This window comes from Neomonachus schauinslandi, chromosome 1 (assembly GCF_002201575.2).
Source record: "Neomonachus schauinslandi chromosome 1, ASM220157v2, whole genome shotgun sequence".
Classification (NCBI taxonomy): Eukaryota; Metazoa; Chordata; class Mammalia; order Carnivora; family Phocidae; genus Neomonachus; species Neomonachus schauinslandi.
Genome location: NC_058403.1, coordinates 68,077,074 through 68,100,732, shown reverse-complemented (window position 1 = coordinate 68,100,732; position 23,659 = coordinate 68,077,074). Strand labels below are relative to the sequence as shown.

Sequence of the window (23,659 nt, the reverse complement as noted above, 5' to 3'; positions counted from 1 at the left end):
ATGTTAAGGAGCTTGCCACCTATGTTTTCTCCTAGAAGTTTTATGATTTCAAGCCTTACTTCAAGTCTTTACACCATTTTATTGAAGAGAATGTCCTTTCCCCATTGTATATTCTTAGCTCCTTTGTCAGAAATTGACCATATATGCATGGGTTTATTTCTGGGCTCTCTACTGTATTCCACTGATCTATGTGTCTGTTTTTATATATCAATATTGTTTTACCTACTATAGCTTTGTAATTATAGTTTGAAATCGGGGAGTGTGATGCCTCTAATTTTGTTCTTTCTCAAGACTGCTTTAGCTATTTGGGGTCTTTTTTGGTTTCATACAAATATTAGTATAGTTCTGTTTCAGTGAAAATTCCCACTGGAATTTTTATAGGGAATGCATCAAATCTATTGATTATTTTGAGTAGTATGGGCATTTTAACAATATTAAGTCTTTCAATCCGAGAGCATGAGTATATTCCCATTTGTGTCATCTTCAATTCTTTCATCAATGTCTTCCAGTTTTCAGTCTTTAACCTCTTTGGTTAAATTTATTCCTAAGTAATTTATTCTTTTTAATGCCATTGTAAATGTGATTGTCTAAATTTCTCTTTCAGATACTATGATATTAAGTGTACAGAAATGCAACAGATTTTTATATCCTGCAACTTGACTGAATTCGTGTGTTAGTTCTAACAGTTTTTTGGTGGAGTCTTTAGGGTTTGCTGTATAATATATAATCTGCAAATAGTGACAGTTTTATGTCTTCATTTCCAATCTGGATGACTTCTTTTTTTTTTTGACTAATATCTGTGGCTAGGATTTCCAGTACTATGAAATAAAAGTGGTGAGAGTGGGCATCCTGGTCTTGTTCCTGATCTCAGAGGAAAAGCTTTTATCTTTTCACTGCTGAGTATTAGGTTAACTGTGGGCTTTTCATACATGGCCTTTATTATTATTGAGGTATGTTCTCTCTATATCCACTTTAAGTCTTTATCATAAATGGATACTCAATTTTGTCAAATGCTCTTTCTGCATGTGTTGAGATGATCATATGATTTTTATCCTTCATTTTGTTAATGTGCTATATCACAATGAACCACCCCTGCATCCCTGGAATTAATTCCAGCAGATCATGGTGTTGAATCTCCTTGTTTTAAGATTTTATTTATTTTAGAGAGAAAGAGAGCATGCACTTGCGGGGCAGAGGGAGAGAATCCTCAAGCAGACTTCCTGCTGAGCACAGAGGCTCACGCAGGGCTCGATCCAAGAACCATAAGATCACAACCTGAGCTGAAACCAAGAGTTGGACGCCCAACTGTGACTGAGCCATCCAGGTGCCTGGTGCATGATCCTTTTAAGGTATCAATGAATTCAGTTTGCTATTTTGTTGAGGATTTTTACATCTATGTTCATCAAAAATATATATAATTTTCTATTCTTGTGGCATTCTTGTCTGGTTTTAGTATCAGATTTATTTTGGGGCCTAACATACTATCTACCCTGAAGAATGTTCCATGTGCACTTGAGAAGAAAGAGTATTCTATTGCTTTTGGATGGAATGTTCTGTATATATCTGTTAAGTCCATCTGGTCTAATGGGTTAAGGCTGATGTTCATTTACTGGTTTTCTGTTTGGATATCTATTGATGTAAGTGAGATATTACAATCCCCTATGCTATTCTTGTATTGCTGTGTATTTCTCCCTTTAGGACTGTTGATATTTGCTTTATACATTTAGGTGCTCTTATGCTGGGTGCCAAAAGATTTATAGATGTTACATTCTCTTGTTGGACTGACTCCTTCATCATTATGTAATGATGCCCTTGTCTGTCTTTGTTTGAAAGTCTATTTGGTCTGATAAGTCTGTTTCTTCTGATTTCCATTTTCATGGAATATCTTTCCCATCTCTTCACTTTTAGTCTATGTATGAAGTATACTTTGCTTACATCTGAAGTGAGTCTCTTATAGGCAGCATATGGATAGGTCTGGTTTTTAAAATCCATTCAGCCACTCTTTTGACTGGAGAATTTAGTCCATTTAAAGTAATTATTGTTAGGTATGTACTTACTGCCATTTTGTTAAATTGTTTTCTGGCTGTTTTCTGGTTGCTCTGTTCTTCTCTTGCTCTCTTTGTGATTTGATGACTTTAAGTGGTATGCTTGGATTTCTTTATCTTGTGCATCTACTAAAGGATTTTGCTTTATTGTTTATGTAAGGCTTATATTTAACAACTTACGTCTATCTTAAGTTGATAAAAATTATGTTTGACAACATTCTAAAGTTCTACATTTTTTCTCCCTTTCCATCTTTTACATTTTCGATATCACACTTTATACCTTTCTATCCTACATATCCTTTAATTATTGTACTTATAATTATTATTACTTTTGTCTTTTAACTTAGGACTAATCTACTACCTTTACTATATATTTACTTTTCCAGTGAGATTTATTCTTTTATACGTTTTCTTGTTACTAATTAGCATCCTTTTGTTTCAGCTTAAAGAAGTCCCTTTAATATTTCTTGTAAGGCTGGTTTAGTGATGATGAACTCCTCCTTTAGCCGTTGCTGTTGCAGAAAACTCTTTTATCTTTCAATTCTAAACTCCCCGAGTAGAGTTCTTTGTTGGAAGACTTTTCTTTGAGCACTCTGAATGTATCTCACCACTCCCTTCTGTCATGCAGTGTCTGCTGCAAAAATCTGATCGTCTTATGGGAGCTCCCTTGTATACATACAAGGGAGTTGTTTTGCTCTTGCTGCTTTTAAGAGTCTCTCCTTGTCTTTAACTTCTGCCATTTTAATTTTTTTCCTCCAAATTTTTAAATTTCAGCTAGCTAACATACAGTACAACTGACATTTTGTATCTTGCTGTGGACTCTCTGGATTCATCTTATTTGGAACTTTCTGGGCTGCCTGGATCTGGATGTGTTTCCTTCTCCAGGTTAGGGAAGTTTTCAGTCACTACTACTTCCAATAATTTTTCTGTCCCTTTCTCTTTCCTCATTTTGGGACCCCTATAATGCGAATGTCAGTCCACATAATGTTGTCCCATAAGCTATCTTCACTTTTTTTTTTTTTTACTTTTTTTCATTTTGCTGCTCTGATTGGGTGAGTTCTCCTACCTTGTCATCAAGTTCATTGATCCTTCTGTTTTCTCTAGTTTGCTAGTGAACCCTGCCTGTGTATTTTTCAGTTTAGTTATTGTATTCCTTAGCCCTGGGACTTCTATTTAGTATTTTCTTATATTTTCTTTTTGTTGAAATTCTCACTGTATTCATCCATTTTTCTTCTGAGTATGGTGAGCATCTTTTTTTTTTTTTAAAGATTTTATTTATTTATTTGAGAGAGAGAATGAGATAGAGAGCATGAGAGGGGGAGGGTCAGAGAGAGAAGGAGACTCCCCGCCGAGCAGGGAGCCCGATGCGGGACTCGATCCCGGGACTCCAGGATCATGACCTGAGCCGAAGGCAGTCGCTTAACCAACTGAGCCACCCAGGCGCCCTATGGTGAGCATCTTTATGACTATTTTGTTTTTTGCATCTTTATGACTATTACTTTGAACTCTTTATCAGGTATTTCATTAATTTTTCTGAGGTTGTGTGTGTCTTAAATTTGGAACATAAAACCCTTTGTTCATTTTGCTTGCCAACTCTGTTGGTTTCTATGCATTAGATGAAAAAACCCCCTCTCGCAGTCTTGAAAAAAATGGCTGTGCATAGCAGATAAGCTTGGTCATTCAAACCTGCCCTCTCAGTCATCTCACAAACCATTGTGATTGTTCAAGAAGTCTATTATATTTTCAATGGCTCCAGCAGTTGGAAGTATGCCAAGACTTGTCAGCATCCCAAAGGGAAGGATCTTAGCACCTAGATTCAGGCTGATTGGAAGCCAGGCCCTCAGACAGCTTTTAACATCAAATATAAATAGTTCTGTGAGACCTCAATTATAAGCCCCACTGGCCACCAGAGCCAGGTTATTTGGAGGTGTCTCCCCGGTGGCAATAGCAAAAAACCAGGGCTCCAGATAAGCATCTACCCTCTTCTCTGGGAGATACTGGCAAGCTGTAACGAGGGGGAGTGTAAAGATGGTGTCTACCAGCTTTGTTCCCTGAAAATGGCTCTGCAGGTCCCAGGTATGTGCCAAACCTGAAGCCTGCCCTTCAGTCTGAAGCTCCAAAGCAAGCAAATCATAGAAAGACTGGTAGTGGTAGCCTGCCAAGATCTCTCTGATATGTTCCAGGTCTCATGGAACTGTTAACAAAGCTCCTCTGGCCTTCAAAGCCAAGTGAATAAGGGATGTCCCCTGGGCACCAGCTATGTGTAAAAACTCCCTTTTGGAGATACTGGTACTGTGCTATGCCAGGGGTAGAGCACAAAGATGGCGCCCACCAGTCTCTGTCCCTGAAGAATGCTGCAGTAGGCTCTTAAATGTATGTGTGAAATTAGGTGCCTGCCCCCTAGGCCAGCACTTTATTATTAATAAATGAGCCTTTTTACTTAAAAAGTCCGGGCAATATCAGCTACCTCTGAGCTGGGACTTAGGGTGGGTGAGTGCATGTGGGAGAGCCCTTAAGAGCCATTTCTCAGATCACTAGTCTTGTGGATACAAGCCCTGTTGGTTTTCAGAAGTTGAGAGTACCTGATGTGCAGCTCAATCCCTTCACTCCTTAGGGAGATGCTCCAAGCTTTGACTTCCCCCCTAAGTCAGCTTTATGGTGAGACTGTGTCCCAGCCTCTCCTACCCACTCTGATGTGGTTTTCTTCTCATTTGCCGAACAAAGTCCTTGTTCAGCCAGACTTTAGGTTTTTTCAGAGAAAATATCCCATACGTAGCTGCAGACTCAGGAGGAGAGTTCAGGATCTTCCTTCTTAAGCCAGAGCCCCACATTTCCCTTTTTAAAATTCTGCTGCTCTTGAATCCTTCTGCTAAATGGCTTATGATGCTTTAAATATTCCTAAAAGCCTAGATCCTATCTAGTCAAATTATGGGGTCTTAAAATGAACATTAGCAGTTGATAAGCAGAGTGCTTACTCTGTGTCAAGACATTGGGTGAAGTGCATTACACACCTCACTAAGCTTCTCAACAACCCTATGAGGTCAACACTGTTAACATCCCCATTTTATACTTGAAAATGACACCAAAATAAATGACCTGTCCAAAGATACATGGTTACTAAATGGAAGGAAGGGCCAGGGATCCAAACCTGACTCAAAACATTTAGTGCAAATTAAAATGTCAAAACCCCCAATACCCTTTAACCTGGGGGTTCAGCCACCATTCATTAACTTATCTGAATTTTCATTATCCTGTTAGTTTTCTTCCTGATTAACTTTGTTTTTTTTGAAGATTTTATTTATTGGGACGCCTGCGTGACTCAGTCAAGCATTTGGCTCAGGTCATGATCTCGGGGTCATGGGATCAAGCCCTGGGTCAGGCTCTGTGCTCAGCACAAAGTCTGCTTGTCCCTCTGCCCATTGCTCTCTCTAAAATAAAAAATATTTTTAGAGAGCGAGCAGGCGGAGGGGCAGAGAGAGAGAATCCCAAGCAGACTCCCACTGAGCGCAACACAGGGCTTGATCCCATGACCTCAAGATCACAGCCTGAGTGGAAATCGAGAGTCAGATGCTTAACCGACTGAGCCACCTGGGCGCCCCTTTCCTGATTAACTTCCTGTAATGTTTTCTGCTTAAACTATACAGTTAAGCCACCAAATCCCAAACAGGCGGTACCTTCCCAAATGTGGTTATATTGTTTATCTACAATAATTAACTTTGAAGGAGCTAATGGGAATCTGCTAGTTCTAGTATTCCAGGGTATAAAAAGAAAACCAAGTTTACCAAACTCATACTTTCAATCATTATGTTCTCAGTATTACTGTCCCAGTCAGAACACCAACCCTTTCAACTGTTCTTATACAGCATATTTTTCATTCCTCCAACATTTGTATGAGTATTTATAGGCCATTTATGAAGCACAGGAACACTGTACTGGAGGATATGCATTCTTCAGAAAGCTCTCATTCTCAAAAAGTTTTTAGCCTAGAAGAATATTCCAGAAATACTCTACATGTGCAAAAATGTATACAAGGATGTTCACTGCTTATAAATGTATCAACAGGGGAAATGGTTAAACATATTACAGCCCAATTATAACTAGGAAACACTATGTAGTTGTTAAAAGGTAACTCTGGGGCGCCTAGGTGGCTCAGTTGGTTAAGCAATTGCCTTTGGCTCAGGTCATGATCCTGGAGTCCCTGGATCAATCCCACATCGGGCTCCCTGCTTAGCAGGGAGTCTGCTTCTCCCTCTGACCCTAACCCCTCTCATGTGCTCTCTCTCATTCTCTTTCAAATAAATAAATAAAATCTTTAAAAAAAAAAAAAAAAAAGGTAACTCTGGATGTGGCTCCCACTCTATGTGCATTTGTGAGTATATGCAAAGCCAAAGGTCTGGAAGGATACATAACACACCAATTATGTGATTATCTCTGGAGGGGAAAGCTAGACTGGGGAATGAATGGTGCAATGGAGAGATGGGTATGACTTACGTAAGAATGACTAGTATAAAATCTGCAGGTAACTTCTGAACACCTGACAAATTCCACTGAGGGGTGACAAGCTAGTTGTTTTCCTTTTAAAGTTTTGCTGAGAACCCTACTGTTCAAAGTTCCAATTTCCAACTTCTTAGAAAGAGATGGAAAATGGGATAGAATAAACTACCATAAGTGTGATAAGCAACCAATCCAGGAAAAATGTTTCTAAGTCATGGTTTCTTCCACTTTACTGAGTCCCATAGGACATATAAAAATGCTTATTTTTTTTAATTTTTTTTATTATGTTAATCCCCATACATTACATCATTAGTTTTAGATGTAGTGTTCCCTGATTCATTGTTTGTGCATAACACCCAGTGCTCCATGCAGAATGTCCCCTCCTCAATACCCACCACCAGGCTAACCCATCCTCCCACCCCCCTCCCCTCTAGAACCCTCAGTTTGTTTTTCAGAGTCCATCGTCTCTCATGGTTTGTCTACCCCTCCGATTTCCCCCGCTTCATTCTTCCCCTCCCGCTACCTTATTGCATTATTTGTTTCGGAGGTACAGATCTGAGATTCAACAGTCTTGCACAATTCACAGCGCTTACCAGATAAAAATGCTTATTTTTATAACCCAGTTTACTCCCTTTACTACAGACTGTATTTGTCCTGTTTTTTAGCCACTCTACTTTTATCAGACTGGTGAAAGTGTTAAGTTTGAGAGACATGAAAGAACCATATATCCCCACACTCAAGAGTTACAACAGACATTAGCACATCAACAGTTCTGCAGCATCCTCTAACAAAGAAACAAATGTTGGATTTTGTTTAGCCTAGAGCATTCTTCCTTAATCACAGAATACCTTTTATGGCAGCATATTTGGAATATTAGTTGGGAAAGACTAAACTAAAATAATCAGTTTCTAGGCATATTTCAACAAAAAGCAGCTTTTAAAATTTTCACCCAAATTAGACTGCAAGCTATTTTGCATATCTAGGTCAGTATCAGCAGGCCAAAGGGCTCATTCATTACAGTTTTTCTCTTTAGCAACTTCGTAATAACACAAAATTTTATTGTGGGTAAAGAAGCATTTTGGAAAAACCATCACCAATAAATAGATTTACCTCCTGCTTCTAACTGAACTCCTGGAGTCAAGTGAAGAAATTCTGGATTCATGCTTACTCGGGAGCCAGAAATAAAACCAAGCACAAATTCAGGATGCTCCTCCGCCATTCTAACCTAAAAGGAATGTAAAAGGACAAATTACAAGAAAGTAATTACACAGAATAACAGTTCTACAAGTAAAAAAAATCAACTCAATTAAAAACTTTTGCTATTTTATAAATGCCTTCTGTTATTTGATATGAAACACATCTAAAACAGGTAATCTTAGATATGAATCTACATACTTGATCCATGAAGACCCTGAGATAACCCCTTCTCCCAATTAATCATACCTTAAAAACATGAAAAAATCCTATACTATGTGCATCTAAAATTGAGACGCTAAATAATAATGCTTGGGAACCCACCTACTTCAAAAGAGGGTATGTGGAGAGTATCCTAGAATACATTAATAATGGTAGGAAACCAAACTGACTGCTTCCTGCCTACCTACACAGAGTACTGCTCTATATCCAGACACCCACCATATAAAATAGCTATGTTGTCAAGGGCTAAAGAAATCTCACCTTTTACTGCATTCCTTTAACATCTACCAATAACCGATCACCATTTCCTCACATTTATAGAAGTTTCTCTAGATGGTCTTTCTAATCTGGCTCTTCCACGAGGCTCCTACTGTCTATTTGTGTCACCAAATATTACCACCTACCAACAAGCCATGTCTTGTCCTTGAGCCGAGCCAGACCCAGCCTCCCAGAATGCCAAATATTAGCACTGACTCATGGACTCTCTGCTAGGAGATCTGGGAAATCACATTTATGGTCAATTCAGAGGTGGGCTTAAAACCTGGCCCCAGGGCCATATGATTTCTTCACAGCTCCAGACAGTATTTGAAGTTATATAAAAATGAATTCCCATGTAAAAAATAACATTTTATTAAAATTTCTATTACTTTTAAAAGTAATAGTCTTTAAAATATCCGTAAAGGAACTTTTTAACTAGATAATTATCCATCTCATTTTATTCTGGTGTGCAGGGGTGGGTGTTGGGTAGTAACAATATGGTGTTATAAGAACTTTCAATAACAGAGGGTTAATGGAGAAAACCCTAAGTCAGAACTCTAGAGCTTTCCCACACAGTTACAATCAATAGCAGAGACTGAAGAAGATAAAACTTAATCTGGGCTGCTGTGATAAGAATGTGCATCTCTGGGAGACTTGGGAGATTCTGAGAAACTGCACGTCTGGGAAGAGGCTCTTCAATTTCAATACATGGCAAAATGAAAACAAAACAAAACAAACCCAAAAAACCTCCAGCTATCTAAAGACCAGGTAAGGCTAGGCAGATATTTGACCAAATACCTGTATCTCAATGTTTCTATCTCTTGGGTGCCTGGGTGGCTCAGTTGGTTAAGCGACTGCCTTCGGCTCAGGTCATGATCCCAGAGTCCTGAGATCGAGTCCCACGTCAGGCTCCCTGCTCAGCAGGGAGTCTGCTTCTCCCTCTGACCCTACCCCCTCTTGGGCTCTCTCTCTCACGCTCTCTCTAATAAATAAATAAAAAAAAATCTTTAAAAAAAAAAAAAAAATGTTTGTATCTCTTAAGTGCCCACTACGAGATATAAAAATGCTATTATCCGGAAACTCTAGCCCCCTAGCATTACTGCCACCCTAACAGCTGATTTTTGGGGGGAGGGGTTCCATAAATCTCAAATTTAAGATGGTTTTCTTGCCCTGTAACTTCTGTCACGCCAGCCCCTCCATCACCTACCGCCGCGTCAGTGTAGCTGCCTGTAGCCAAGGAGCCGGCAGAACTCATCTCCGCGACGAGCAGGCACCCACGCTGCAAAGGCAGGCCGACTTCGCTCAGGCCCCGCACTACCCCCGAGCCCGGCACCACGTGAGCATTGACCAGATCTGCCCAAGAAGCTATTTTAAAGACACCACCTAGGAAGTTGAAAAGAAGACAGTCAGTTTTCAAACAAAAACCACTAACTTTTTGCCCAACCGACTACAGTCTGAAGTAATCTTACAGTAACATGCTAATGAAACAGTGAGGCACTCTGAGAACTGCAGTGATTACCAGGGGACCTATGGGTCCATCTGCGAAAAACTATCTGTTCATCTGGTGGCCAGCTGAAAGAGCACAATGAGCAAAAAGTCTTACAATTTCTGCACTTAGTTATCAGCAACACTGAGAAGACTGGTTTTCCTTGCAGGCTGAAGGTTCTGACACCAATAAAACATGCAAAGAGAAATGGGATTCCAGTAAAGAAGGGCATTTGAGGCCGAAGATACCAGCATTCTGAAATTCCTCTGAAGATGACCAATGTTCATTCTGCAGGAATCTCTCAGCAACTTTACCATCTCTCAAAGGTTCTACTTGCTCCTGAGGTCTCTTAATTTCAACAGGCAACTATAGTCACTTTAAAAGCTGACAGCAATACCCTTAATCAATTTCTGAGAAAACTATATACAAACCTGTAGAGTTTGTGTAACTCTTACATCAGTTGATAAACTAAAGTAAGCAATGTGATGATGGCAGAACATCTTAAGCACAGGAAGAAAGTCACAGGCAAATCTATCCTAAAGAAATAGCTTAAGCATAAGCATGTATTTAAGAAAAATTGCTATCTATAAGATGTCTTTAAGAGTTAACCTTTCAATAAACGTTTTAGCCTGTTATTTAAAAAGCTGCCCTATACAATATGACAGAAACGTCCACAGAATGGGTAGAAAATTAAGCAGTTTTTCTTTAAACCAATATACGCTCTATTTTAAGTTCCTATTTAACAACAAAAAAAGTATACCAATAGATCTTTTTTTGCCCAAAACAAATGTTACAACTTTACACTTCTATTTCATTGTTTCCTATATCTGCAACTTTCATTTTTCAAATATTCAGAACTCACTGTGTTCTGCCAAGGCCAACGCCTGTCATTTTTGTCTGCCTAGCACGTGCATCCCTTTCTTCTGGCATCAGCACACCCATTTTCTTTGGGGAAACTACCTTCGACCAGAGCTCAGTTCAAAAAATTTACAGTTAACAACCTCACATCACCAGAGGCAGGGCATATATTACTAAGCTAATAAAGCTATTCTATAAACCCAGGCCTGAGTGACTAGTTTGGGGTAGGCATGAGGAGTGTGCCCACCTGAGAAAGAAGTCAAGAGAGAAGAAAGCAGAGCTGACAGATGACAAGAAGGCAAGTCCAAAAGACTTGTGCTTGAGCTCCTAGATCCAACCATGCTTGACAGATTCTTCTATGGCTGGACTTTCAGTGATGGGAGTCAAAACATTTCCTTTTGTTCTTCAGGCAGTTTAAGCTAAATTTCTGTTTTTGCAGATTCCTAAATAGTGCTTACCTTCATACTGTTTTTTTACTGTGTTTCCTATATCTGCAAATTTCCGGTCTTCAAATATTAAGAACTCGTGGCGTTTTGCCAGAGCTGTTAACTCCTTCATCACATCCAGAGTAAAATCATTCAAAATATCTACATGAGTCTTAAGGACGCAGATGAGGGGTCCTAAAGCATCTGCTAGCTGCAACAGCTCTCTGGACTCTGAAATATCAGCAGACAGACAAAGATTGGTCTCTTTCTTCTGCATAAGCCTGAGAAGCTTCGATGCAACTGGGTGGATCCTGGGCAGCTCTGCCCGTGCACCAAAGCTGAGTTCTCCGGGAGCTTTGTTTATAGGAAGGAGTAAATCGTTATGATTAGCTGCCACAAAAACATTCTCCTGAACAAATCTCTTCACTCTCTCAACCATCTCAGCATCAATTTTTTTCTGCTGCTCAAGAATCTCCAGCATTTTGGACAATGTACACACTGAGTGAAGATGGATCCCATGGGCCTGCAACTTGTCTTTGCCTCCTTGCTCTCTGTCCAGGAGCACTATGGCATCAGTGACCTTCAGTCCCTCCTTCCGAAGAACCTCAACAGTTTCCAAAACACTAGACCCACTGGTAACGACATCTTCAATGATCAAACAGGTTTCTCCCGGATTAATAGCTCCTTCTACAAGACGCTTAGTACCTAGAAAACATTATGTTGATTTCAATTTAAAAGTATATTATTTCAGCCAACTCAAGATGTATCTGGCATTATAAATTTGGCATGTATTTATGAAGAGGTGGATGATTGAATCTTATTTTCTGATAATCTACTTTAGAGCTACTTTATCTTTATTCCTGATAAATCTTCAATGAGCCATGATTACCATTTTGTTCAGTGTTCCCCTACTGAAAATTGTCAGTTACATATATAGAATATTTACAGCAAAACTAGCAAATTACTTTATAGGGTAAATAAGCACCACTTAATGTGTTCATGATCATAATTTCAAATAGGAGTTTCTTAAAGCAAGATAACCTAGATCAAGGAAAGTTATGAAACAATAACCCAGTACCATCAATGAAATCATTCTTTTTTCCATCAATAAACAAGTTCATTACTCAAGATCAACCAAACAACTGGCCTTTTGAAGAAATAAATTCAGGAGAAAAAATATTCAACAACCATTTAGATCTATCACTACAACTTTATGGATTATATAATGCAATGAGTAAATGTACTTGCCCACTCCAACCCCCACCATAGACTACTTGCAGATAATCTACAAAACGTAAATAAGTAAGGCTATAGACTTTATAGACTCATTTTCTAGAGATTCGTTTTCTAGTTTCCACTATCAAATTTATCTTATGTTGAAACCTAAGAATTGGTGAGCAATTTGCCCACTGTTTGAGCTTTACCACAGGTACCATTCCTGCCCTTCCCCATTCTTTTCCTCCCCTTGAACTGGCAAATTGAACTGAACCAGCTTAGACTAGAACACAAGACTATGATACTTATATATATATTTACAATTACTGATCTTATTCTAAGAAATATTTTTAAAAACATAATAGAAACAATAGTTTCCTTATGGGCAGGGTCCATACCGATAAACACTGTGCCATCAAGCAGCAAAAATATTTTGTTTTAAATGTAGAATTTCAAACAAAACTAGGCAAAGAAGTATAACAAACCCCCTAAATACCTCACCACTTAACTCATGGTCAATCTTGTTTCAGCTACATCCCCACCTCTTCCCTCCCTCCATAATTTTTAGAAGCAAACTCCAGATGTCATGATTTTCATCATAAAAAATTTTTAGAATGCATCTTGTAAAAGGTAAGGACTCTATTAAAAAAATTAACAGAAATATTATCACACCAACATAAAACAAAAAACCCCATTAATTCCTTAATGTCATCAAATATGAAGTCCGTTCCAATATTTTTAGATTGATTTTTTAAGTTTATTATTTTTTTTAGTAATCTCTACACCTAAGATGGGGCTTGAACTCATGACCCCAAGGTCAAGAGTCCCATGCTCCTCTGACTAAGCCAGCCAGGAGCCCTGAGACTGATTTGTTTTTAAAGCAAGCTCACATGTAGGGGCGCCTGGGTGGCTCAGTTGGTTAAGCGACTGCCTTCGGCTCAGGTCATGATCCTGGAGTCCCTGGATCGAGTCCCGCATCGGGCTCCCTGCTCAGTGGAGAGTCTGCTTCTCCCTCTGACCCTCCCCCCTCTCATGTGCTTGCTCTCTCTCATTCTCTTTCTCTCAAATAAATAAATAAAATCTTTAAAAAAAAAAAGTTAATTATTAAAAAAAAAAAGCAAGCTCACATGTATAAAACATACCCTTATAATTTACTGCGAAGGACCCATGAAAATATATCTTCATTTAGAGAATTTTATGTGGCATTTCTCTTTATGCAGTTTAAATTATAAACATAACAGGCAAGTATGTGCTCTTAGAACATTCTGCTGCTGAGAGAAGGACTGGTTAAAAATGTTAGGTTTCACAGATATAATACCAAAAAAAGTGCACTTTTTTACATTGTTTAGTCAATACAAAACGTTGTACCCCTAGAATCTAAAGGAAAGGAAGGTGATTTACAGTAACAGTTAACCAATTCTAAAGGACCTATGAAGAATATCCAAGGTGACTTTGACAAACATCAGTGCCTAGAAGAAAAAATTCTAACATTAGCAGGTTATGTATAACTTAAAGCTTATAATACTTTTATTTTACCATAATCCTTTGTTTCTTTCCTTCTAATAAGCATTGGAATTTGGTTGGTTGAACAGATAACTGTAGCCAACGGTAAAGCTGTATAAGGTACTCCACACACACTGTCAAAATGGATTCCTGCATTTTGGGCAGTTTGGAATAAAATATCTGCAACCTGTAAGAAAATGAACACATAAACTATATATTATTCTCTTAAATGGTGTGTATAAATCATGTTAACATAACACTAAAGACAGTAATAACCAAACAGGAGGTAGCCTCAAACTTAATCAGAAAATATGTATGCCTTTTTTTGTTAAATGATCCTCTCTATAAATCCCAGTTTACAAATATAAAAACCTAAGAATGACCCCACTTGTCTAGATGACTCAGGGTCTGCTCTGAGGGCAAACACAGGATGTGCCGGGGAAGGCTCTGATGTTGACTCCAAAGACTAAGAATGGCTCCCAGTCCTCCCAGCTTCCCTTAGTAATCCATTATGATTTGACTATCTTAAACCTTTCTTTATACCTGCTAACTATATTTTGACTGAAAGAAGTCTTTATTAAAAAGTTTCGGGGCACCTGGGTAGCTCAGTCAGCTAAGTCTGCCTTGGGCTCAGGTCATGATCTCAGGGTCCTGGGATGGAGCCCTGGGTCGGGCTCCCTGCTCAGTGGGGAGTCTGCTTCTCCTTCCTCCCCCTGCTCATGCTCTGTCTCTCTCTCAAAGTATTTTTTAAAAAGTTTCATAAGAGAAATTAAGAGAACAATACTACTCAATCTGCATCAAAAAGAATAAAATACCTAGGAATAAATTTTACCAAAGTGAAAGGCCTGTACACTGAAACTTTTAAGACACTGGTGAAAGAAAGTGAAGACAGAAATAAATGCACTGGTATTCCTTGCTTACGAATTATAAATGTCCATACTACCCAAAGCAGATACAATGCAATCCCTATTAAAATTCCAATGGCATTTTCTTTTTTTTTTTACAGAAACAGAACAATCCTAAAATTTGTACGGAACCCCAAAAGACCCCGAACAGCCAAAGCAACCTTAATGATAAGGCTGAAGGCATCATACTCCCTGATTTCAGACTACTACAAAGCTAGAGTAATCAGAAGAGTATGGAATTGGCATAAAAACAGATACACAGATCAAAGGAAGAGAACAGAGCCCAGAAATAAACCTATGTGGTCAATTAATTTATGGCAAAGGAGCCAAGAACATACAATGAATGGGAAAAGGACAATCTCTTCAAGAAACAGTGCTGGGAAAACTGGACAGTCTCATGCAAAAGAATGAAACTGGACTGCTATTTTATACCATACACAAAAATTAACACAAAATAGATTAGACTTGAATGTAAGACCTGAAACCATGAAACTCCTAGAAGAAAACACAGGTGGTAAGCTCCTTGACATACGTCTTGGCAGTGATTTTTTGGATTTGACACCAAACCCAAAGGCAACAAAAAAAATAAATAAGTGGGACTACATCAAACTAAAAAGCTTCTGCACAGTAAAAGAAACCATCAACAAAATGAATAAACAGAGAAAATATTTGCAGATCATATATCTGATATGGGGCTAATATATAAAGAACTCATATACCTCAGTAACAAAAAACAATCAACCCAATTAAAACATGGGCAGAGGACCCAAATAGACATTTTCCCAGAGAAGACAAATTGCCAACACCTATATGAAAAGGTGCTCAGCATCACTAATCATCAGGGAAATGCAAATCAAAACCACAATGAGGTATCATTTCACCCTTGTTAGAATGGCTATCATCAAAAAGACAAGAATAGGGGCACATGGGTGGCTCAGTCAGCTAAGAGTCTGCCTTCGGCTCAGGTCACGATCCCAGGATCCTGGGATGGAGCCCCGCGGTGGTCTCCCTGCTCAGTGGGGAATCTGCTTCTCCCTCTGCCTCTCCCCCAACTTGTGCTGTCCCTCTCACTCTCTCTCTCAAATAAATAATAAAATCTTAAAAAAAAAAAAAGACAAGTATAACAAGTGTCAACAAGAATGTGGAGAAAAGGGAACCCTTGTGTCCTGGTGGTAAGAATGTTAATTGGTGTAGCCACTATGAAAAACAGTATGGATGTTCCTCAAAAAATTAAAAATAGAACTACCATATGATCTGGCAATTTCATTTCTGGGTATTTATCCAAAAAACCAAAAACACTAATTTGAAAAGATATGTGCACCCCTATGTTTACAACAGCATTATTTACAATAGCCAAGATATGGAAGCAAGCTATGTATCCATCAACAGATGAATGGATAAAGAGGATGTAGTATATATACACAATGGACTATTACACAGCCATAAAAAATGAGATCTTACCGTTTGCAACAACATGGATGGACTCTGAGGGTACCAAGTGAAATAAGAGAAAGACAAATACTATATGATTTCACTTGTATGTGGAATCTAAAAAAACCAAAAGAGGGGCACCTGAGTGGCTCAGTTGGTTGAGCGACTGCCTTCGGCTCAGGTCATGATCCTGGAGTCCCAGGATCGAGTCCCGCATCGGGCTCCCTGCTTGGCGGGGAGTCTGCTTCTCCCTCTGACCCTCCTCCCTCTCATGCGCTCTGTCTCTCATTGTCTCTCTCGCAAATAAATAAATAAAATCAAAAAAAAAAAAAAAAAATTAAAAAAACCAAAAGAACAAACAAAAAAAGCAGAAATAGACCCACAAATACAGAGAATGACCTGGTGGTTGCCAGAGGGGGAGGCAAGGAGATGGGCAAAATGGATGAAGGGGGGTGGGAAGTACAGGTTTCCAGTTATGGAATGAGTAAGTCATGGGAATTAAAGGTACTGAAAGGGAATAGTGACAGGTGGTAGCTACACTTGTGATGAGCATAGCAGGAAGTAGAGTTGTCCAATCACTATGTTATACACTTGAAACTGAAACTAATATAACACTATGTGCCAACTATACTTCAATTTAAAGACAAACCACCAAAAAAAAAAAAAGAAAGAAAAAGGAAAAAAGAAAACAGACTCAAAAATATAGAGAACTGGTGGTTACCAGAGCAGAGTGGGGTGGGGGAACAGGAGAAATAGCTGAAGGGGATTGAGGGTTTAAAATAAATGTCACTGGGAAGAAAAGTACAGCATAGAGAATATAGTCAATAATATTGTAATAACTTTGTATGGTGACAGATGGTAACTACACTTACTGTGGTGAGCCTTTCAAAATGCATGTAATTGTCAAATCACTACGTTGTACACATGGAACTAATATATGTCAATTATATTTCAATTAAACATTTTTTTAAAAAGGAAAAAACCCTAAGGACTCCACCAAAAAACTATTAGAACTAATAAGTAAATTCAGTAAAGTTGAAGGATACAAAATCAGTATACAGGTATCTGCGGTGTTTTTTTGTGTTTTTTTTTTTAAGATTTTATTTATTTGAGAGAGTGAGAGAGAGTGAGAGTGCACGAGCAGAGGGAGAGGGAGAAGCAGATTCCCCTGCTGAACAGGGAGCCTGATGAGGGTCCTGGGATCATGACCTGAGCAACCAAAGGCAGATGCTTAACTGATTGAGCCACCCAGGTTGCCCCTGTGGTGTTCCTATACATAGATAAAGTAGCAGAAAGAGAAATCAAAAAAACAATCCCATTTACAAGAGCATCAAAAGGAATTAAATAGCTAGGAATAAATTTAACCAAGAAGGTAAAACATCTGTGTACTGGAAACTGTAAGACTGATGAAAGACGCTGAAGATGACCCAAGTAAATGAAAAGATACATTATGCTCATGGATTAGCAATATTAATTCTTGCTAAAATGTCCATATTCCTCAAAGGGAACTACAGATCCAATACAATCCTTATCAAAATCCCAATAGCATTTTTCACAGCGCTAGACCACATAATCTAAAATTTGTATGGAACCACAAAAGACCCCAAATAGCCAGAGAAATCTTAAGAAAAACAAAGCTAGAAGTAATCACAATCCCAGACTTCAAACTATTATACAGAGCTAAAGTAACCAAAACAGTATAGTACCAGCACAAAAACAGACACACAGATCAATGGAACTGAGAGCCTGGAAATAAACCCACTCGTATATGATCAATTAATCTACAACAAAGGAGGCAAGAATACACAATGGGGAAAGACAGTCTCTTCAATACATGGTGCTGGGAAGATTGGACAGCTACAGGCAAAAGAACTAAACTAGGCCGTTTTACACCATAAACTCAAAATGGATTAAAGACCTCAACCTAAGAACTGAAACCATAAAACTCCTAAAAGAAAACAATGGCAGTAAACTCTTGGGACAGGGGTTTTAGCAGTGTTTCTTTGATCTCTCTCTTCCGGCGAGAGCAACAGAAGAAAAACAATACATCAAAATAAAAAGCTTTTGCATAGGGAATAAAACAATCAACAGAACAAAAATGGATGGAAGAAGATATCTGCAAATGATATATCCAATAAAGGGTTAAATTGAAAATACATAAAGAACTTGTACAACACAATACTGACAAAACAAACAATCCAATTAAAAAATGGGCAAAGGACCCAAATACACATTTTCCAAAGGAAGACATACTGATCATACAGGCAGCCCAGAGGCACATGAAAAGATGCTCAACATCACTAATCATCAGGGAAATGCAAATCAAATCACAATGAGTTATCACCTCACACCTGTCAGAATGGCTACGATCAAAGAGATAAGAAATAGATGTTGAAGGGGAGCCTGGGTTAAGCGTCTGCCTTCAGCTCAGGTCATGATCTCAGGGTCCTGCGACAGAGCCCTGTGTTGGGCTCCCTGCTCGGCGGGGAGTCTCCTTCTCCCTCTCTCTCTGCCTGCAGCTCCCCCTGCTTGTGTTCTCTCTCTCTGTCAAATAAATAAATAAAATCTGAAAAAAAGAAAAGAAAGAGATAGATGTAGAGTTTAAAAAGGGAGCCCCTGTGCAATGTTGGTAGGAATGTGAATTGGGGCAGCCACTTTGAAAAACAGTATGGAAGTTCCTCAAAAAATTAAAAATAGAAATGCTATACAATCCAGTAACTCCACTTCTGGGTATTTACCTGAAGAAAATGAAAACACCAATTTGAAAAGAAAATGTACCCCAACATTATTTACAAAAGACAAGATATGGAAGCAACCTATGGACAGATGCATAAAGATGTGGTACATATACACAATCGAGTATTACTCAGCCATAAAAAAAGAATGAAATCTTGCCAATTGCGACAACATGGAAGGACCTAGAGGGTATTTATTATGCTAACTGAAATGTCAGACAGAGAAAGAAAAATACCATATGATTTCACCTACATGTGGAATGTAAAAAACAAAATGAACAAACAAAACAGAAACACTCATTGACACAGGGAACAAATTACTGGTTATGAGCAGGGAGGGGTTGGGGGGATGGGTGAAATATATGAAGGGGTTTAAGTGATACAAACTTCCAGTTATAAAGAAGTCATGGAGATGTAATATACAGCATAGGGATTACAGTCAATAATATTAATTAAAAAAAAAAATCAGTGGAAGCATACCAAAATGTAAAAAAAAAAAAAAGTTTCGTAAGTACAGAGCCTATTGTGTGAAGAACTATTTTATAATATCCTTTTCCATATAAACCACCACATTTTAATGCTAGAATGCATACTCTTATCCAACACCACCTTACTTAAAAAAAAAAAAAAAAAAGGCACTTACTTAAGAATTGCTTAGTGAAGGGGTGCTTGGGTGCTTGGGTGGCTGAGTCGGTTAAGCGTCTGCCTTCGGCTCAGGTCATGATCACAGGGTCCTGGGATCAAGCCCTGCAGTGGGCTCTCTGCTCAGTGGGGAATTTGCTTCTCCCTCTCCCTCTGGCCCCCCTCCCACCCCCACCTCCACTTGTGTGCACTTGCTCTCTCTCAAATAATTTTAAAAATCTTAAAAAAACAAGAATTGCTTAGTGAACCAGATCTTCAAAATTTTTTGCACCTATACGTCTAAAGACTTGAAAATTCTGTAAATATTTTTTAAGTTGCAAAAGATGTAATTTCTAGAGTGCTAAAAAATATTTCCTAGAACTGTTGTCACTGTTTTGAGTGAATATGATGGGATTCAAGTGCTACGGTGATTTGATACTGACCACCTCCATTTTATTTATTTTTTTTAAGATTTTATTTATTTAACAGAGAGAGAGGGAGAGTGTGTGCGCAAGAGAGCACAAGTTGCGCAAGAGAGCACAAAATTCATAATGCTCAGTATTCATATGCGGCTAGCAGCAACTCTATTGGACAGCACATTCAGACCCTTCTATTCAGTACGGGGACCATCAGAGGGAGAGGGAGAAGCAGGCTCCCTGCTGAGCAGGGAGCTCAATCCCAGGACCCCTTCATCACGACCTGAGCCCAAGGCAGATGCCTAACCAACTGAGCCACCCAGGTGCCCCAACCATCTCCATTTAAGAAAATATGAACATGCTGGACTATGAAAGTTGGAAAAATTTGACATTTTTGGAACTCATATTTCATCCCACTGCACAGAATTTTATTCTAATGCAATTAAGTTTATACTTAGAAACCTTTTATTTTAATTTTTTTTAAATGTTTACTTATTTTTTTAAAAGATTTTTATTTATTTATTTATTTGAGAGAGTGAGAGAGAGAGCGCAAGACGGGGTAGGGTTAGAGGGAGAAGCAGACTCCCCGCTGAGCAGGGAGCCCGATGTGAGACTCAATCCCGGGACTCCGGGATCATGACCTGAGCCGAAGGCAGTTGCTTAACCAACTGAGCCACCCAGGTGCCCCCTACTTAGAAAACTTTTAGTGATCACTCTATAATACTTCTCCACAGTAAAATATATATAAATTCAAATTTAAAACTGTAAATTTTCTATTTCTATTAATTACCATAACCATAAATCTCTAAGTATTAAAAACTTTTGTGTTATCATTACAACTGTTACAAGCATGAAATTAATTAAAACAATTTGCAAAGTTTGATAGAAGTATAAGAATGGATTATTTTGGAAAATACTTTTCTTAGTGAGATGAAGTTCCCCTCATTTGTTTATGTGTCTACTTAAACTGAGTATTCCTTACAACTAGGAAGTTAGAGTTTAGTGTAAATTCTACTGGGTTTTTTGGGGGTGCAAATACTGAGAAATCCTGTTTGCATAAATAAGCAGATACAAAAGGAGTTCCATTCAGCTAGGTCTCTCAATGTTTTCAACTCTTTTTTTTTTTAATTTTATTTATTTGACAGAGAGAGACACAGCGAGAGAGGGAACACAAGCAGGGGGAGTGGGACACCTCAAATCTGAGGTCAGTGCTCAGTCAGTGGGAGAGGGAGAACCAGGCTTCCTGCCGAGCAGGGAGCCGATGTGGGACTCGATCCCAGGACACTGGGATCATGACCGGAGCCGAAGGCAGACGCTTAACGACTGAGCCACCCAGCACCCCATGTTTTCCACTCTTAACTACCAAAAATCATATACACACCAAGACCTAGTATCAAAATAGATAGTCATCTATCAACTGACTTGTCAAAAAAAAAAAAAAAAAAAAGGCCTATTTTTCTCTCTGTAGTCATTCACCTTCTCACAACTGAAGAGATGCACCATAGCATGATCCTGGATGGTGAGAATAGTCCAACCCACTTCAAGTAGTGCTTCAATCCTTTTTATAATAACCTCACAAAGTAAGGTTCCCAAAGGGTGAGAATAAACCCTTAGGTGGTGGAGGAAATTCATATGTCTTCTTGATAAATCTTCCTCTGAGGACGGAAATGTTCTCTATCTGCACTGTCCAATGTCCCACCAGCCACATGTGATTATTTCAGTTTTATTTACTTTTTAAAAAGATTTTATTGGGGCACCTGGGTGGCTCAGTTGGTTAAGCGACTGCCTTCGGCTCAGGTCATGATCCTGGAGTCTCCGGATCGAGTCCCGCATCGGGCTCCTGGCTCGGCAGGGAGTCTGCTTCTCTCTCTGACCCTCCCCCGTCTCATATGCTCTCTCTCTCATTCTCTCTCTCAAATAAATAAATAAAATCTTTAAAAAAATAAATAAAAAAATAAATAAAAAGATTTTATTTATTTGAGAGAGAGAGAGAGAGAACATGAGCGATGGGGGGGGGGGGGGGGGGGGGGGGGGGGAAACAAACCCCCCGGAGAAAGGGGGGCATGACAGTGCTCCATCCCAGGACCCCAAAGGCGGAAGGCAGAGGCCTAACCAACTGAGCCACCCAGGTGCCCGGATTATTTCAATTTTAAAATTCATAATGCTCAGTATTCATATGCGGCTAGCAGCAACTCTATTGGACGGCACATTCAGACCCTTCTATTCAGTACGGTCAGCAGCTCCGGCTGGCAGCTTGTTAGAAAGGCATAACCTCAGGCCCTGCCTTGGATCTACCGAATCAGATTACGCAGTTTAACAAAATTAGCAGGTGATTCATATTTACTCAGATTGAAACACACGTACTAGAAACCTCTAATTTGTACAAAGTTTTTTCCTTATTTTGACCAAAAAAGTGCCTCCATGAAATGTTTGTCCTCTGGCCTTCATTCTTGCTCCTGGCCACAAAGTGCACTATCAAATCCCCCTTTCTAAGCAATAGCCCTCCCAAACATTTAAGCTGCTACTAAATTCTTCCCCCATCCACCTTTTCCTTTGTCCCCCACATCTTATTTTCTCAGAGTTAAATACACAGAACTCATTGGACTATTTCTGTGCTGTCAAGTGTGCTCCAAACTGGGCTTCCTTACTCTAGCAAAGCACATGTCAGTCTCAAGTCAACGAGCAGGCTGCTCTCTAGGTCCTGATAAAAATAAAGGAAACTCAACTTTTCATGTTTGTGGGCCCTGCTCCTGATCTCCCAGGGAAGCAAACCCTCAAAGCTTGGTTTCTGCCCAAAGCACACACTGTACAACTGATTCATTAAAAAAAAAAAAAAGTACATTCCAAACATAAAAATTTAAAAACATCCCTGGTTCCCATTAAGATTAAAGTCATACAGCCTTCTACATACGTAAGATAAAATGTGTAACTTTCTAAAATGCCTTTCATCATGGTGATTTCTAACTCTACGTAAAAATACCGTATATAACCCTGCACCAAATGTTCCTTCCCTAGAGCGCTCTCTGTGAAGATATGTGTACCGAGCAGCTGTCCTAACTCGGGCCCGAATAAAACTCTTTTCCTTTTTTTTTTTTTAAGAAAGGTCTGTTCATTTTACATGAACGGTCCTCAAGAGCCTAACAGTTCCTGGCGTCTGGGCTTCTTACATCGACTCCCTAGGACTACAGCTTGTTAGTACGGCTGCCTGCTTGGCTCTTTTGCTCTCACCCACAGCCTAACTCCTTCACCTTCTCAACCTCCTGGTCCCCATTCCGGCCACCCAGCCCCGTCCTTCCCTTTCCCGGGCTGGCACCTGACTTAGCAGACGCGGTCGAGACACGATGCCACGCAGATCGATATAAACAGGGGAAGAGAGCCCGCTCTTCAGTACGAAGTTCCCAAACTTGAACGCCTGCACGTCGTACAGACCCGTTACCAATGACCCCAAAGCTGCTTCTGCGGCTGCCATCTCCACGCGCTCCCGCTCCCGTTCTAAACTCCAAAAAGCGCCAGGCCGGCGGCGCCCCGATGTCGTCACCCGAGGAAGCCCCGCCTCTTCCGCCGTCTCTTCCGGCGGCCTCGGAGCTCGCCGGGCACCACTCTGGTGCTTCAAGTAGCGGGGAGCGTCTGGTGGCGGAAGCGCTCCGGACGCAGCGTTTTATGTTTCAGCCTGCTGCCTGTAGATCGGGTCGCAGGAGTTCAAAGCTCCGAATACCTAGATTGACCTCCGAGTCATAAAGCCGAGCATCTCTAGAGAGATTGTTTAAATCCTGTCCGTTTTATAGCTGAGTGTCCCCGTAATTATCGCCTGTAGTTATTTGCCAGTATTATCACGACTCCTCCTCTCTCAT

At 39.5% G+C, this 23,659-nt stretch overlaps 1 protein-coding gene across 1 annotated transcript in view; it reads right to left on the bottom strand.

The window, feature by feature from the left end:
• UMPS (uridine monophosphate synthetase) overlaps window positions 1-23,306 on the bottom strand; it is a 31,434-nt gene extending 8,128 nt beyond the window's left edge. The window contains exons 1-5 of the mRNA XM_021692428.1: window positions 23,122-23,306; window positions 13,734-13,887; window positions 11,016-11,687; window positions 9,421-9,596; window positions 7,650-7,764 (exon numbers count right to left, since the gene is read on the bottom strand). Of these exons, the coding sequence (XP_021548103.1) occupies window positions 7,650-7,764; window positions 9,421-9,596; window positions 11,016-11,687; window positions 13,734-13,887; window positions 23,122-23,277 (1,273 nt within the window). The 5' untranslated portion in view covers window positions 23,278-23,306. The remainder of the gene's footprint in view (window positions 1-7,649; window positions 7,765-9,420; window positions 9,597-11,015; window positions 11,688-13,733; window positions 13,888-23,121) is intronic.
• Between the last annotated feature and the right edge of the window lie 353 nt (window positions 23,307-23,659).